This window comes from Drosophila bipectinata, chromosome 3R (assembly GCF_030179905.1).
Source record: "Drosophila bipectinata strain 14024-0381.07 chromosome 3R, DbipHiC1v2, whole genome shotgun sequence".
NCBI lineage: Eukaryota > Metazoa > Arthropoda > Insecta > Diptera > Drosophilidae > Drosophila > Drosophila bipectinata.
This window is the reverse complement of record NC_091739.1, coordinates 2,929,651-2,945,038: the sequence shown is the minus strand read 5'-3', so window position 1 is coordinate 2,945,038 and position 15,388 is coordinate 2,929,651. Positions and strand designations below refer to the sequence as shown.

The following is a 15,388-nucleotide window of genomic DNA, read 5'->3' as shown; positions in this document are numbered from 1 at the left end:
CTACTTTACAGTGAATAGATGTCCCGGGTCGATGAGATTAAAGGCCCGAGGGCTGAGCACTGCAACTAGTGCATTTCCTTTGTAAAGCTGCGTAATTGATGCATCCAAACAATTTCTTTCTCCCCTTCCCGGCTCACAGGACATGTTGCAACCAGCCACGGACGAGGACGACGACAGGGACGAGTGCGATGAACTGCGGGTGCCGTCGCCACCGCCGAGGCGCCTCAGCCGTAGCAGCATCGATCTGCGGGACCTGGAGCAGGAGCGCTACGAGAAGGTCACCCACACCGACAGTGCCCCTTCAATGATGGCACTGCAGCAGCAGCAGCCGGGGCACACGCACAACCAGTTGCAGCCGCCAGCGCCAGTGTTCAACCCTCAGATTTGGACAGAGTCCATTCCGGGTGGCAAAACAGTTCCCCCATCAACCACTGAGTCGGATAAGAAGCCACATCCGGGGGCGCCCCAACAGCAACACAGCCTAACAAGCGGCAGTGGCAACAGCGAGCCGGAGCCAGAGTCCACGGCATACCGGGTGTTTGGCCTGAACAGTGACGAGAGCGAAGGCAACGACGTCTACGACACCCACCTGCCTCTGGCCGAGGACAACAAGGAGCTGAAGCGCCTGATCGAGGATAATTACCTCTACTTCAAGCGCCAAACGGGGGGAACTATTCTGAGTGGTCCGGGAGGTGGCAAGTACGCTGCCCTGAGCGAAACGGACTTCATACGCTTAAAGGCAGGTGCAGCGGCCTGCGGGCGGAAGGCCTTCGCCTCCAGTGACTCGGAGTTCCTGAAGACCATAAGCGAGTCCCGGGCCACAACAGGACAACAAGAACTGCCAGTGGGAAAGAGCGAAAAGGGCTTCAATATCCTCTCTCTGCTGACGAAAACCAAGCGCACCAGTTCCGAGTGCTTTGCTCTGGAACGCAAGCGCCAGCAGACCAACTCCGAGGGGTCCAGCTTCTTCCGGCGGGCCCGCAACCGGAAGCTGTCGCACAGCTACAACGGGTGCGGGGGCGGTGGAAAGGAACGCAAACTTGAGCGACGCCATCGGCAGCACAGCGACACGGATTCCACACCGAACAAGCCGGACATCCTGTTGGACATCAATGTCCTGAGCGAGCAGAGCGTCGGGGGCGGCAGCGTGATCCAGCAGTTCAGCGATGGCGTTCAACTGATCGATTTCAGCGACATTACTGCACCCCATCCGGTGTCTACCGGGGACGACGAGCTTGCCCAACTGGCGGACTGTTTCGGCGAGTCCCCGCAGCAGCCAGCCACCCCGCCGCCGTCTCTTTCGCCGCCGGAGCTGCCAGAGCCAAATGGCCTGCTTATTGCAAGCAGCTCGGAACTGGCGGAGATCTTTCGGTCGCTAAGCTTCCCGCTGGGACGACCAGCCGGGGCCCCCCAGCGGCTAAGCACGCTGAGCGACCAGGTGTGCCCCAACTATCTGATGTCCCCACCGAACACGCCAGCCCCAGCCCTGCCGCCCGCGAATTCGCCCTGCAGTGCCATGGGAATGGACTCATCTAATGCTCAGTCGGCGTCCATCAATGTGTACTTCCTGTCGCCGCCACCGCATGCCGCTGGTCCGGGCTACACGCCCAGTGACACCTCCACCGTGTCCCTGGATGTGGTCACCACGCTGCCGGTGCCCCAGCCCCCGAGTCCCCAGGTGCCGCAGCAGCTGCAGCTGCCCCTGAATATATCACCCAAACCGGAGATCATACTCGATTCCACGCTGTCACCCATGGAAACGGGCAGCGACAAGGACGTCACGTCGCCGCTGTTCAAGCGCAAAGATAGCGCCGGTGAAGCGGACGTGAGCGTTTCCGGCGGAGGTGGAGGCCTCCACGGAGGCGGAGGAGGTGGCAAGCAGCGCTGCAGCATCCTGACCGGCTACGATGGCATCCAAACTGTACGCAAACGACAGGCCTCCGTGGTGACCTACGACGTGAATGTCATCAACTTTTCGCAGGAGAACAGCGATAGTCGCAGCTATATCCCCATGGGTCGCGTGTCCACCAGTTCAGCAAGTGAGTACTCCTGTTTTAAAAATCTGATAGAATAACGGGCGGAATTCAGGCTTTTAAAATAAATGTTTGCTAGTTCTTAAATTCTCTTAGGAAAAATTCATTGACTATTTAAATTTCAATGAAATAGATAAAACACTAAATAAATAAAACATCCTAAATAATAAACAAACTACAAAGTTACTACTAATATCAGTTTTACATTTTACATATATTCTCCAAGGGAAATTAACAACCGTGTTTAGCTAAAAACTTAAGAAAATAATTATTTTATTTTGTCCAATAATAAATGTAACGAGATTCTGTTTTTACTTTTGCATTTTATAAAAGGACAGCAATTTACTATAACGATTATTTACTCTAATAAAAAGTAAACTAATTTGGATAGTCCAGGGAAATTACGATTTTTGAAATTCAATGTGTAAAAGGGGAAATAAGCTCTTTGTTTTTATATTTTCGAATTTTACTATTGGGGTAGAGTTGGTTACTTACCAAAAATATGAATCAAAAAATAAAACAGAAATTAAACATATTTGAAGCCTAGAACAAAGTTTTGGAGATGTAAAAATGTATACATTCCGTGACTATCCATAGCTATCCGAATCGATAGAAATCCTAGTTGCCTAGCTTTAGAATAGTGCAAGCTTCCAGTTTAGTTGCACCTGCAAACGACGAAGACCCGAAGGGACCGCCAAGAGCTTGTGTGTAATAAAATGGTCAGAGAACCGACCGATTCCTTGCCCAATCACGTCCATATCCTCCTGTCCCGATCCCTTTGCGTTTGCCGGTGCATGGCACGTGCATGAGATCCAAAGATCCTGTCCTGTCTGTGAGAATCGTGTGTACATTGTCTACTACTCGTCTCTATCTGTCTGTCTCTCTCTTTTCTCCAAATCTCTATCTATATCTTCTTGTGTGTTGTACGTGTATATATGTAAAATCTAAATCACCAAATTATGTCCAACCAATCCAATACTTCTACTCCAAAAAAACAAACCAAAATCCAAAATAAACACCAAAAAATAAAACAAATCCAACCGTGGCAGAGCCCGAGTTTTCCAATAAATCCTCGCTGATCCGACGCGGCGGCATCTGCATCTTTGTGGATGAGGAGGAGGCGGAGATCATTGAGCAACGGCCGCGAGGCATCACCTTCGCCCCGGTGCCCAGTCCGCTGCCCAAGTGCCCGCTCTGCGGCGCCGACATCAGCACCACCACCGTCAATGCGAACGCCGGCACCACAACCAACGGCACCACTGACACCACCGCCACCGGCACAGCCACCACCGCCACTGCAAGTAGTAAACGTAGTAGTCACGCGCCAGATCCAGCTCCAGATCTTGGCCAGGGGTCCACTCCTAGCTTCTGGCACAAACGTACAGCGGCGGTCACGGCATGTTGGCAGCAGAGCAAGAACCGGAAGCGCCGCTTCAAGACCGGATGCAGTCACTGCGGTGCAACCGGTGAGTCTTGTCGTATCCCCCATCCTTTTCCTCTCGCTTTCTCTCTTGCTCTCTCTACCCTGTTGCCTGTCTCAGCTTCAGCACTTGCCTCATGCCTCATGTCTCACGCCTCTGGATCCTTTTTACGAATAGTTTCCGTGTCAATCATGTCCATCTGTATTATACTTCCATTACGGTCTTACATTTACATTATTTCTCATTCAATAAAAATCATTTTTTCACGTTCTATATTTCAAATACTCCAACTATTCATATGAAAACAAATTCATTTTACTTTGTATATTTTTTATTTTGAATATCACTCCAATTCCAAGTATTCACATCGAAGCCGACCTTTATTATTATTCTAGTAGCTCCTATGAACCATATAATTTACTCGCACACTTTCTGAAATAACACTTGAAAAGCTTCATTATCCGACAACTTCAATATTCTTTTCGGCACTATAACTCTTATCAAAATTATTTATTTCCGAAAGGAAGATTCTCTTACCCAATAAACTCAAAACTTTAAAATAATCTTTTATAAACTTAATTCAGCGTACATAATTTATGGGTTGCTTAAATCCAACTAAAAGCTTAGATGCTTAAACAAATTTAAGCCCAAAGTCAAATCAAAAAGGCACAACATTTTCAAAGAGCCCACTCGATCCAAACTCACTGGCACCAATCCCAACAGAAACACCAGTTTTTGACACCTACCCATCTGAATACCTTGCTAACCAGCTTAGTCAACTAAATCCGGTGGGAGGGTCATTCGTACCGCCCACTTAAACACTAGCCCACCTGACCGTTTGCTCATTTGCCGCCTGCCTCATGCCACCTGCCCCATGCTTCCCCCACCCGCTCGGTGCTCCCATGCTATACATAATTGCTTCCGTTTGCACGTGCGTTTGCTTTGCTTTATTGCTCACCCACCTTGCCATTCGTTTTTGCATTATGATTTCACTGGCTCCTGCCCTTGGACACCTCCATCTGGCAGATCCGTCAGCGGATAATGGCCAACGTTTTGAGGGGCGGGGCCAAAGTTGTCCGCCGTTTCCTGTTGCTTCTGTTGCTCCTGTGCCGACTGTCTGCCGGTCCGTCTGTCTGATTTGTTTTTCTTTCGTCCTTCACTCGACTACCATCTTGCACATTTTCCCGTGATGTTTATGTTTATGTTTGTGGGGGTGGTCGTGCGGGGACTGTATGTCTTTGTGATAACAAGTGTCCTGTGTAAATATTTTCAATTGTTTGCCTCGTTTTTATTACTTTTCCCGCACCCACTCCTCGCCACTCAAAGGAACACACACAAGTACACAAATCCATACGAGCACACATGTTGGCCCTTCCAGCGGTTTAATGACAGTTTCTTGGCAGGAATACGGGGCTGGGGCGGGCTCAGCATGCCGTCGATACTCGTACAACAGCAATAGCATTACTAATGTCAAAGTTAAACATGCTAGGACACAGCTCGTCACACACACGGCGTATACGCAACATGCTCGGCATTCTCCTTATCTCACAAGAAGACGCACACAAACGCTCTTTTTGCATTTTCAACCTAGAAAATAGTTCTATTGACACTCAGAAAAATAACGGTAATACATGTATTAGCTAAAACTAAATTTAAAAATTATAAACTAAAATTTCTTTCAATATATTTTTGATTAAAGAGTTTCCCAAAGGGGCTTTTTTGTTTTGTGCTCAACGTTTACCCTTTTTTCGAATGGCTTTTTCTTAGCATTTCTAATACATACATTTTTATTGGTATACTTATTTTTCTGAGTGTAACACTGAACTGAACCAGAAACCTGTCAATTGCAATGGTTTAGCCCGCAAAAAGAACTTGATTCTGGTCAAAGGCCCGAAGACTGGATTGCAGCGAGGCGAACCGAATCGAATTGAACTTAATCAGCCAATTGCCTTCTTTCATTTCTGTCCCTAAACTCTTTATCCAACCCCACAGGCGGCTCCGTCCGACCGGCGAAAGGATGGAAGGCCGAGCACAAGGCCGCCCGCACCCTGGGCATCATCATGGGCGTCTTTCTGCTCTGCTGGCTGCCCTTCTTCCTGTGGTGAGTGGCGGTAGTCCGTAATCCGTAAACCGAAAACCGTAATCTGTAATCGGCAGGCCTACAATATTTTTCACCAAGCTCATCCTCGTGACAATCTCGTTTTTTGTTTTTCCCATCCGGCAGGTATGTCATCACTTCGCTGTGCGGACCTGCCTGCCCCTGCCCCGATGTTCTGGTGGTGGTGCTCTTCTGGATCGGCTACTTCAACTCCACCCTGAATCCGCTTATCTATGCCTACTTTAATCGGGATTTTCGCGAGGCGTTCCGCAACACCCTGGAGTGTGTGCTGCCCTGTCTGGAGAAACGCAATCCCTACAACGCCTACTACGTCTAGACCGGACTCCGGATGTGGAACAATGCCCCCACAAGTGATATTTAATACTTGAGTGAATCGATATACCAAATCACAAATAGAACAAAACATAATGAAAACAATGAAAGGGAAAAACAAGATAAGTTCATGCAGGCATCTAGCTAGCAAAATCCTTCGAGCTAAGCAATACTCAGTGTGTGTTTATGTATACGTGTAACTTTTCATTTAAGCAACGATAGGGAATTTAAACTAAAGTGGTGTTCTGAGCCCCAAAAAAAAGAGGATATTGGAACAATAAAACACTGCTCCGGATCTATACTATTCAATATATAAGTGTTGTTTGTCCAATTAAACAGTCGATATACGTAAAAATATACATATGAAAAAAGTAAACCCCAATTAAAAAACAACATATTTCATATTCAAGAAACTGGTCAAAAGAATTGTAAGATAAATGAAAACTTTCCTCGGCAAGTAGAAGGTTAATCGCTTTTTCCATAACCTGGTAAAAATCCGGCAGAAACCACTATAGCATTAAGTATCATACATATGTAATCTAGCGAATATATTAGAAAACCAAATCTACAAGATCGTGTTGAGATTAAAAATTTTAAAAGTTACGCAATCGAAATTATGTAACCATTAAAGTAAAAAAGAAAAACGGTGTGGCGATGAATTGTGAGTAGGGACATTAGAAATTTTCAAGCAGAATGACAATCTACAAATGTGCAAACAAGGATGAACTTCGAAACAACCAAAAATTGGCAAGCTGTAGAAAATTTCGCCATTCGCTGCAAAATCGATTCAGTTATTTCAACTTAGTTTTACTCCATTTTACCCTTCGCCCTTCACCCTCTCTCCTGAGTTGCGACGACTTTTGTGATAGTAAAGGAAATTGATTGTATTTCTAGTTGAATTGGTTTGCCTCGAGTAGGTGCATCTTGTCTAAGTGTCTGTACGATAAATGTGTACGTGTGTATACGTAATGTTAAGCTAAGGCCATGTATCGCTATGTATTTCAATGTACTTGCTGAACTAAAACTACTGTATATTAAAGTGTAAAACTAAAGTGTTTTAAAACAGTTGAAAATGTGTTGTTTTATTCTAGCACCGCAATGTAGGTGTTCAAATTTTTGTTGGATCATTTAATTAAACGTCTTTAGCTGCATATTTATCAAACTACACTAGACGTCAATAATATCGCTATAAGGAACAACAAACTAAAAATAAAAATAAGTTTTGCATAATAATCAAGTCAAGTTTTTGATTCCATTAAGGGGGCCCCCCCCCCCCCCCCCCCCATTCACGGTTTCAAAAAATCGATTTAAAAATCGAAGATATAGCCGATTTACGGTGGTAGCCTCAGGCGACGGCGAGAGCCGTTTCAAAACTTTAAACGCGCTTTTCTCGAAACAGTGTTTTTACGACTGGCGCATGAAGTTACTCAAAAACTATTAATCCAATCGGTTACAAATTTTAACACGTTATTCTATACATATATAGCTCTGGTATGAACTAGGATAAATCCAATCGGTGAAGATTTGAAGCTTTTCAGCTTGATTTGTGGCTAAAATAATTTAAACAATTTTTTTGATTGCAAAAAACAACAAAATAAAAAATAAAATTTTGTAAAATGGTTTTCTTCCTTTTTATTTGTTAATATATGTATGCACAGTTACAACCCTAAAAAATAATTCATGTTCATTTGCCAGCCCATTGAAAATCGTCAAAATTTAAAATCGCGAATATGTAAAACGTTTATTGAAAAACCCTTGGGATTTGGGAAACTTTATTTTCTTTTTTTTTTTAATATAAGAGCTCTTTATTGCCTTAAAAATAAAATAAGAAACATTTAATGACAAGAATAATATATGAAACATTCGATACATTTTCTGTATTTTTAGAGGACTCACTTTAATGACCCTGAAAGAATGACACTGACCCTTGAGTCCAGAAAACATAAAATCATATGAAGATCTCTGTATCTAAGTATATTTATTGCCTCATATACCCCCAACTCAAGAATATATATACTTTATAGAGTCGGAGATGGCTGCTTCACTGCGTTGCACACTTTTGGACAAAATTATGATACCCTTTGCAAGGGTATAATCTACCCGAAGTTACCTTTCCTTTCTTGTTAAAATAAAACTCATAATGATCACGAACCATGCGGGATATTTTTTGTTTTGGGATATTTTCATTTTTATTTTTGGGGGACGCAGTGTTTTTCTTACATTTACTTTGACAAAACTTTTTTTTTTATTTAAAAATACAAAAATGCGTTATTTTTATAAAGGTTACCTGACCTTAAATTTCCCTCTATTTTAATAAGTCTTTATTTTCCAAGTATGGTAACACCATACGATTGGTTTGCCTAGGTGGCAACGTTATAACACAGTATCGATACATCGCTTTGAAAAGATAGTTTTATTAGCTTCTCTAATTTTGCGCGTCTTAGTGGAACATTTGTGAAAAAACATAAATTTCCCGCTCTAATTGTCAATTTGTTAATAGTTTATTGTAAAAAACCACGAAAATGGCCGACGATGACGACGATATTAACCAAAGAGTGCCACTACCGCCTGTGCACAAACCGGACGACGATATTGCCTTCCTGCAGTTCATTGAGATGGAGAACTTCAAGTCCTACCGTGGTCACATAGTCGTTGGTCCGCTCAAGCAATTTAACGCTGTTATTGGGCCCAATGGATCCGGCAAGTCCAACTTCATGGACGCCATCAGCTTTGTGATGGGTGAAAAGACGAGCAGTTTGCGAGTGAAGCGGCTAAATGATCTGATCCACGGTTCGTCTATTGGAAAACCAGTGTCCCGAAGTTGCTATGTGACTGCCAAGTTCATACTGAATCAAGAGAAGCACATGGACTTCCAAAGAGCAGTTATCAGTGGCTCCTCGGAGTATCGGATAAACGGAGAAGTATGTTCCAGATTTTAAGCATTCTTCCCAGAAGGCTCATACTCTTTCCTTTTCAGAGCGTTTCGAGTAGCACCTACTTAAACAAGCTGGAGAAGATTGGCATCAACGTAAAGGCAAAAAACTTTCTCGTGTTCCAGGGAGCTGTCGAAAACATAGCCATGAAAACGCCGAAGGAAAGAACAGCTTTGTTTGAGGAAATAAGCGGGTATGTTTTTTCGTCTTAAGTGTCTTAAAAACCAAATTACTTTGCTTTTTTTTAGGTCTGGTCTACTCAAAGATGCCTATAATCGCTTGAAACAGGATATGATTGTGGCGGAGGAGGAGACTCAGTTCACCTACCAAAAAAAGAAGGGAATAGCAGCTGAACGAAAGGAGGCCAAACATGAGAAAATGGAAGCCGAGCGCTATACTCGCCTGCAAAACGAATACGTTAGTTATTTCTTTAAATATACAAGGTAATTTTTAAATCCTTTTCTTTCTGACAGAATGAAAAACAAGTGGAATACCAGTTGTTTCGCCTCTTTCACGTGGAGAGAGACATCCAAAAGTACATTACTGATTTGGAAGTCAAACAGCAGGATGTGAAGGCTGTCGAGCAGCGCAAGGAAGCTGCCGATGAAGTCCTACGAGAGAAGAAAAAGGACGCCGGAAAGATAACTCGTGACTTGGCTAAGATCGAGCAGGAGATTCGCGAGTTCGAAACCCAGATGAATAAACGGAGACCCCTTTATATTAAAGCGAAGGAGAAGGTTACGCATTGCAAAAAGAAGCTGGCTTCGTTGCAAAAAACCCTCGAAACAGCCCGGGAGGCGGACAACGCCCACCAGCAGGACATCAGAAAGCTGGAGAAGCAGTTGGCCGATGTGGAAGCGCTAAAGAAACGATTTGAGGACGAGATCGAGAATGAATCGCATCGCCGTGGCAAGAGTGTCAATATGGAGGAGGGTCTGGTACAGGAATACGACAGATTGAAGCAGGAGGCGGAAGCCACTGCCACCCAGTACCGGTCTGAGCTGGATTCGGTGAACCGTGAACAAAAATCCGAGCAGGACACACTTGATGGAGAGACCAATCGGCGAGCTTCCGTCGAGGAGTCGTTTAAGAAGCTTACTCTGCAGCGTGAAGAGGCTGTTAAGCGTCGGGACAAGCTAATGGATCACATAAAATCCTCCCAGGCAGCACTCGAAGAGCAAAATCGCATCAAAGATGAACTGCGGCGTGACGTGGGCAGCTCCAAAGAAAAGATCGCTGAAAAGCAGCGAGAATTGGAAAACGTCCGCGATCAGTTGGGTGACGCCAAGAGTGATAAGCATGAGGATGCACGTCGCAAAAAAAAGCAGGAAGTCGTAGAGCTGTTCAAGAAACAGGTCCCTGGAGTGTACGACCGTATGATCAATATGTGTCAGCCTACTCACAAGAGGTACAATGTGGCAGTTACCAAAGTGCTGGGCAAGTTTATGGAGGCCATTATCGTGGATACCGAGAAGACTGCGCGCCACTGCATTCAGGTTGGTTTTTCAAATATTTTTCTATATTTCCTCCTGCTTAATGGAAATATTTACTCTACAGATCCTAAAGGAACAAATGTTGGAAGTGGAAACCTTTCTTCCACTGGACTATCTGCAGGTGAAGCCCCTAAAAGAGCGATTGCGCAACATTAGCGATCCACGAAACGTGCGATTGGTCTTCGATGTTCTTAAATTCGAGCCCCCGGAGATCGAGCGGGCCGTGCTCTTTGCCACGGGTAATGCTCTTGTTTGCGAAACCCCAGAAGATGCCATGAAGGTAGCCTACGAAATCGATCGCTCGCGGTTTGATGCTTTGGCCCTGGACGGAACTTTTTACCAGAAGTCTGGCCTCATCTCCGGCGGCAGTCACGACTTGGCCCGAAAGGCCAAACGTTGGGACGAAAAGCACATGGCGCAGCTAAAGATGCAAAAAGAGCGTCTCAACGAGGAGCTAAAGGAGCTGGTCAAAAAGTCACGCAAGCAGAGCGAACTGGCCACGGTGGAGTCGCAGATTAAGGGCCTGGAAAACCGTCTTAAGTACAGCATGGTCGATTTGGAGTCCTCTAAGAAGTCAATTAGTCAATACGACAATCAATTGAGCCAAGTTCAAATGCAGCTGGATGATTTTGGGGTAAGCTTGTGCCACATACCTTTGAATTATAGATAACATTCACTATTTTACAATAATCTGTAGCCCAAGATCAACGAAATTGAGCGACGAATGCAGAACCGCGAGGAGCATATACAGGAAATCAAGGAGAACATGAACAATGTGGAGGATAAAGTGTTCGCTGCTTTCTGCCGTCGATTGGGTGTCAAGAACATCCGCCAGTACGAGGAGCGGGAGTTGGTTATGCAACAAGAACGGGCACGCAAGCGAGCAGAGTTTGAGCAGCAGATAGATTCCATTAACTCGCAGCTGGACTTCGAGAAACAAAAGGACACGCGAAGTAAGTCACTTTATTTGCGCAAAGTAAACAACTCTAACGACTTTCCCCACAGAGAACGTTGAGCGTTGGGAACGAAGCGTGCAGGACGAAGAGGACGCTTTAGAGGGCCTGAAGACTGCTGAGGCGCGTTACCTTAAGGAAATAGACGAGGATAAGGAGAAGATGGAGAAGTTCAAGCAGGAGAAACAGGCGAAGAAACAAGCTGTTGACGACATGGAGGAGGACATCTCAAAGGCACGCCGGGATGTGGCTAACCTGGCCAAGGAGATGCACAATGTGGGCAGCCACGTGTCATCAGTAGAATCCAAGATTGAGGCAAAGAAAAACGAGCGTCAGAACATACTGCTGCAGGCCAAGGTAAGGCTTGTTCTTTTATTTTAATTCCTGATCAAGAAGAACTTTTCTTCTTGCAGACCGATTGCATAGTGGTACCTTTGTTACGTGGCTCGCTGGACGACGCTGTGCGACAAACGGAAGATCCCTCCACATCGACGGCTCTGGAAAATCTGTAAGTATAAGTAAATACTCGAGAACATTCTCAAGATCTTGAAAAAAACTAAAAAAAAAATATATATTGCTAGCATTGAGGTTGACTACCGATCACTTCCACGAGAATATACCAAGCTAAAGGATGACTCCTCCTTTAAAAAGACCCACGAGCAGATTCAAAAAGACCTGCAAAGCAAATTGGATGTCTTGGAGCGCATACAGACACCTAATATGAAGGCCATGCAGAAATTGGATGCCGTGACGGAGAAGGTGCAGTCCACCAACGAGGAATTCGAAAATGCACGGAAAAAGGCAAAGAAGGCAAAAGCTGCTTTCGAGAGGGTCAAGAACGAACGTTCCTCTCGTTTTGTTGCCTGCTGTCAGCACATCTCCGATGCCATTGATGGTATTTACAAAAGATTGGCTCGCAACGAAGCGGCTCAGGCCTACATCGGCCCCGACAATCCAGAGGAACCCTATCTGGACGGCATTAACTACAATTGTGTGGCTCCCGGCAAAAGATTCCAGCCTATGAGCAACTTGAGTGGTGGTGAAAAAACGATAGCTGCCTTGGCCCTGTTGTTTTCCACCCATAGGTATGGCGATATTTAGATTTAGGTAAATTGTATTATCTGATCATTGACTTCTTAACTTCTATAGCTATCAACCTGCACCGTTCTTTGTGCTGGACGAGATTGATGCCGCTTTGGACAACACAAACATCGGCAAGGTCGCGTCGTATATTCGTGATCATACCACTAACCTGCAGACCATTGTCATATCCCTGAAGGAGGAATTCTATGGCCACGCGGATGCACTCGTGGGCATTACTCCCGGGGTTCGTATTGGAGTTCGTTTCAAGTTGGCAAACACGTAATATTCTTTTGTTTTTTCTGCAGGAAGGCGATTGTCTCGTATCAAATGTTTATATAATCGATCTAACTATGTTCGAGGACAAGTAGAGAACATATTTTTAAATAAAATTAAGGATTTAGATTTAAGATTCAATTTATGTCAATATTTCAAATTCCAGCCAAACAATTATTTACCTCCTCATTTTGTAAAATAATATCTCTTCGTTGGATTCTCATTACCATACTTTCCACGTCTTGAATTCTTCCCAACAAATAAAAGTCGGTTTTATTGAAAATAGTTTCTGCATCTTTAATAGTTTCCTTTATTTAGGCTTGCGTTGGTTTTTCTGTACTGAGGGGAGTTTATGGGAGAATTCAATAAATAAATGTTGGCGTTGATGGCGTATCGGTAATGGTATATGTAAAACAACAGGTTTATGCTTTTAGTTTTTCTCATTTTTTCTTCACGTAAAAAACTATTTGTATTTCAAGAACAAAAACAAACAATTTGATTATTCAGTTTTAAAATTAATAAATAATCATTGCAAACAGATGAATACATTATCGGCTAGTTAGTGTGTCGGTACCAATGATACATCTCATGGACTAGATGCTTATTTATGCTACAATACATACAGGGAGAATTAAGGTAATTGTGTTGAGTAAAATAATACAACTGAATAGAGGAATCTGAGTTGGAGAAGCGTTACTTTTAGAGGCAGTTGGAGTTCGATTCGATAATAGGGAATGCCTAATGTAAACTTTATACATACAAAATAAAATATTTATGGCGTTTCATATATACACACACTTTGTAACCATGTTTTAAATACAAAGATTTGTCTTATTAGCGCTTAAATATTAATTTGTTTTGCTATTGTTTTCATGTTCGGGTTCGGGTTGGTGTTCTGAGAAGGCTGGGGGCTTAAGCCAGTCCGGGCCTCGTTGATGTGCCTTTCGAGGGGGTGAATGATCTTGTATTGGAGTCCGTGTTAAATCCTTGTGCTCTGACGTCTGTCTGTTGTCTGTGGCTGTTGTATGTGCAGTATTTGTGTTTCGTTCTCTGGCTTTCACTAGCGACCTATATTATCTGTTTGTGTAATTATTGTTTTTGCTTTTCTTTTGTTTATAGTTATTGGCTGAATTTCAGCTTTTCAATGGGCCTTTATTACTGAAAAATAAGATAGCAACATTTTATAATTAATAAGTGCTTTGGATGGTGCAAGGATCTTAGTATAAGGTGGCCATATCCATTTCCCTTCATCGCTTTAACCCATTTAGTTTTGCATTAAAAAAAATATTATTCATAATCCGCTTTTCGCAAGAAACGAGTTTCGGGCGCGAGTTAATAGACTTCCCCACCTGCGATTTCGTGACTTGGGCCTGGGTAAGGTACAGGATGGATACTCAGGGTTATCGAAAAAAAAACCTACAAATGCCTCATTACGATGAATTATCACAACTTACACCACATCAGACATTCGTAGGTTTGAACGAAGGTGAGATTCTCAAAATAAATACTTACATTGAAACATATTTAAGGCTATCACAGTGTATCTTATACTCCATTGCCGTTGTTAGAGGTATATTTAATATCCTGCGTAACGTATCTCGGATACGTGTTGTACTGGTCATATCAGTGGCAGTCCGATTCCATACTGATAAGCTATCCTCCTGTGGGCGAGTTAGATTGTGAGTGAAGTGCAAAGATTGTAAAATTATAGAACCATGCCAGATACCAGATACACGAAGCCCGTCTTGTAACACCCGAATAAATAAACGATCTGCATTTTTTTTGTTTAATAATTTTTATTTTTCAATCAATATTTAAGGAAATCATTTCACGTTCGACCAATTGGAAATGAAAAAATAATAATAATCATGGTAATAAGAAACACACTTGATTTTAACACAAAGGCAAATCTAAGTTCTTAATTTAAGTTTCTTAGGTTTTCTTGTTTCGATTTTGTTCTTGCTGGTTTTAATTATATTTTCAGTTTTTCTTTTAATTTGCTTTGCACGTTTCTTCGTCGGCTGCTTCTTATCCGTGATTTTCATTAGCTGAATTCATTTTCAATCGTTTTTATTTTTTATTTATATATATAAGACTAACACTTAAGTATAATGTTTGTTTTACTTTTCATAATTAACTAAATTTTCTAAGGAGAGAAAAAATATATGAAATATGCAATTTGTTTTTGTTACGGATTTTTGTTAGCTTTAATTTTTGTTTGTTTTTCCTTTTGGTTTTTTTTATTATATTATTTAAACATTTTTAACAATTATGAGTATTAGCTCAAAAACTTGACATGAACCTCTTCTTCCCGCCATTGGCAAGGGTTCTTTCGTGTTGTTTGTTGAATTTTGATTTCCTTCTAAGCTGGGTCTTACTGTGGTGTTTGTGGTGTGCACACAAAACTAAATCGCATTCGCCACTCAACATTGTCTTATAAATGGGCTCGTTATATGCATCGACTTGTTATATACTGTTATAATCGGTTTACATATGTAGGTGTGTATATATAGGTGTAGCATTATTCTGTGTGGCTGTGTCAGTGTCTGGGTTTGTTTTAAACGCTTGTTAAATTGCACATTGATATTTTAATATTTTGTAAATATTAAACTTTTACTTCGTTTGGTTTACTTTCTTGCTAATTTATTTGGACTATCTTCTGTATATATATATATATATAGGTTTGTATGTATGTATAATTATATATATGCTAATTTGTAACTATAATTAAAATATATGTATAAATATTTATTCGTGTTAGTTGCTGA

General features: G+C 42.7%; 3 protein-coding genes across 7 annotated transcripts in view; 2 read left to right on the top strand and 1 right to left on the bottom strand.

Moving 5' to 3' along the window:
* Octbeta3R (Octopamine beta3 receptor) overlaps nucleotides 1-6,361 on the top strand; it is a 35,330-nt gene extending 28,969 nt beyond the window's left edge. For 2 of the 3 annotated variants that reach the window (XM_017245605.3, XM_017245604.3), the window contains exons 6-9: nucleotides 140-2,039; nucleotides 3,083-3,499; nucleotides 5,447-5,555; nucleotides 5,679-6,361. In XM_017245605.3, coding sequence (XP_017101094.2) covers nucleotides 140-2,039; nucleotides 3,083-3,499; nucleotides 5,447-5,555; nucleotides 5,679-5,889 — 2,637 coding nt within the window. In that variant the 3' untranslated portion in view covers nucleotides 5,890-6,361. The remainder of the gene's footprint in view (nucleotides 1-139; nucleotides 2,040-3,082; nucleotides 3,500-5,446; nucleotides 5,556-5,678) is intronic. The other variant, XM_017245606.3, reaches the window with a different exon arrangement.
* Nucleotides 6,362-8,294: 1,933 nt separating this feature from the next.
* Nucleotides 8,295-12,905, top strand: SMC1 (structural maintenance of chromosomes 1). 2 transcript variants are annotated; one of them, XM_017245415.3, is made up of 11 exons: nucleotides 8,296-8,806; nucleotides 8,863-9,011; nucleotides 9,067-9,235; nucleotides 9,292-10,314; nucleotides 10,376-10,945; nucleotides 11,009-11,264; nucleotides 11,317-11,621; nucleotides 11,678-11,772; nucleotides 11,846-12,349; nucleotides 12,414-12,591; nucleotides 12,653-12,905. In XM_017245415.3, exons 1-11 carry the CDS (start codon nucleotides 8,408-8,410, stop codon nucleotides 12,713-12,715), a joined length of 3,711 nt encoding a protein of 1,236 aa, XP_017100904.2. In that variant the 5' UTR covers nucleotides 8,296-8,407; the 3' UTR covers nucleotides 12,716-12,905. The 2 variants fall into 2 exon arrangements, with proteins under 2 accessions (XP_070137389.1, XP_017100904.2); XM_070281288.1 differs by lacking the exons at nucleotides 11,678-11,772; nucleotides 11,846-12,349; nucleotides 12,414-12,591; nucleotides 12,653-12,905 and having other exon boundaries at nucleotides 8,295-8,806; nucleotides 11,319-11,441.
* Nucleotides 12,906-13,041: 136 nt separating this feature from the next.
* Nucleotides 13,042-15,388, bottom strand: part of eIF4EHP (eukaryotic translation initiation factor 4E homologous protein) — a 43,102-nt gene continuing 40,755 nt past the window's right edge. Inside the window, exons 3-4 of one of the 2 annotated variants that reach the window (XM_017245421.3) lie at nucleotides 14,133-14,281; nucleotides 13,042-13,778 (exon numbers count right to left, since the gene is read on the bottom strand). In XM_017245421.3, the coding sequence (XP_017100910.3) occupies nucleotides 13,754-13,778; nucleotides 14,133-14,281 (174 nt within the window). In that variant the 3' untranslated portion in view covers nucleotides 13,042-13,753. The other variant, XM_070281289.1, reaches the window with a different exon arrangement.

Coding starts and splice junctions, on each gene's coding strand:
- SMC1 (XM_017245415.3), top strand. CDS start 8,408: ATGGCCGACGATGACGACGATATTAACCAAAGAGTGCCACTACCGCCT. Junction 10,315..10,375: donor CTGCGCGCCACTGCATTCAG/GTTGGTTTTTCA, acceptor TTTACTCTACAG/ATCCTAAAGGAACAAATGTT. Junction 12,592..12,652: donor TCGTGGGCATTACTCCCGGG/GTTCGTATTGGA, acceptor TTTTTTCTGCAG/GAAGGCGATTGTCTCGTATC.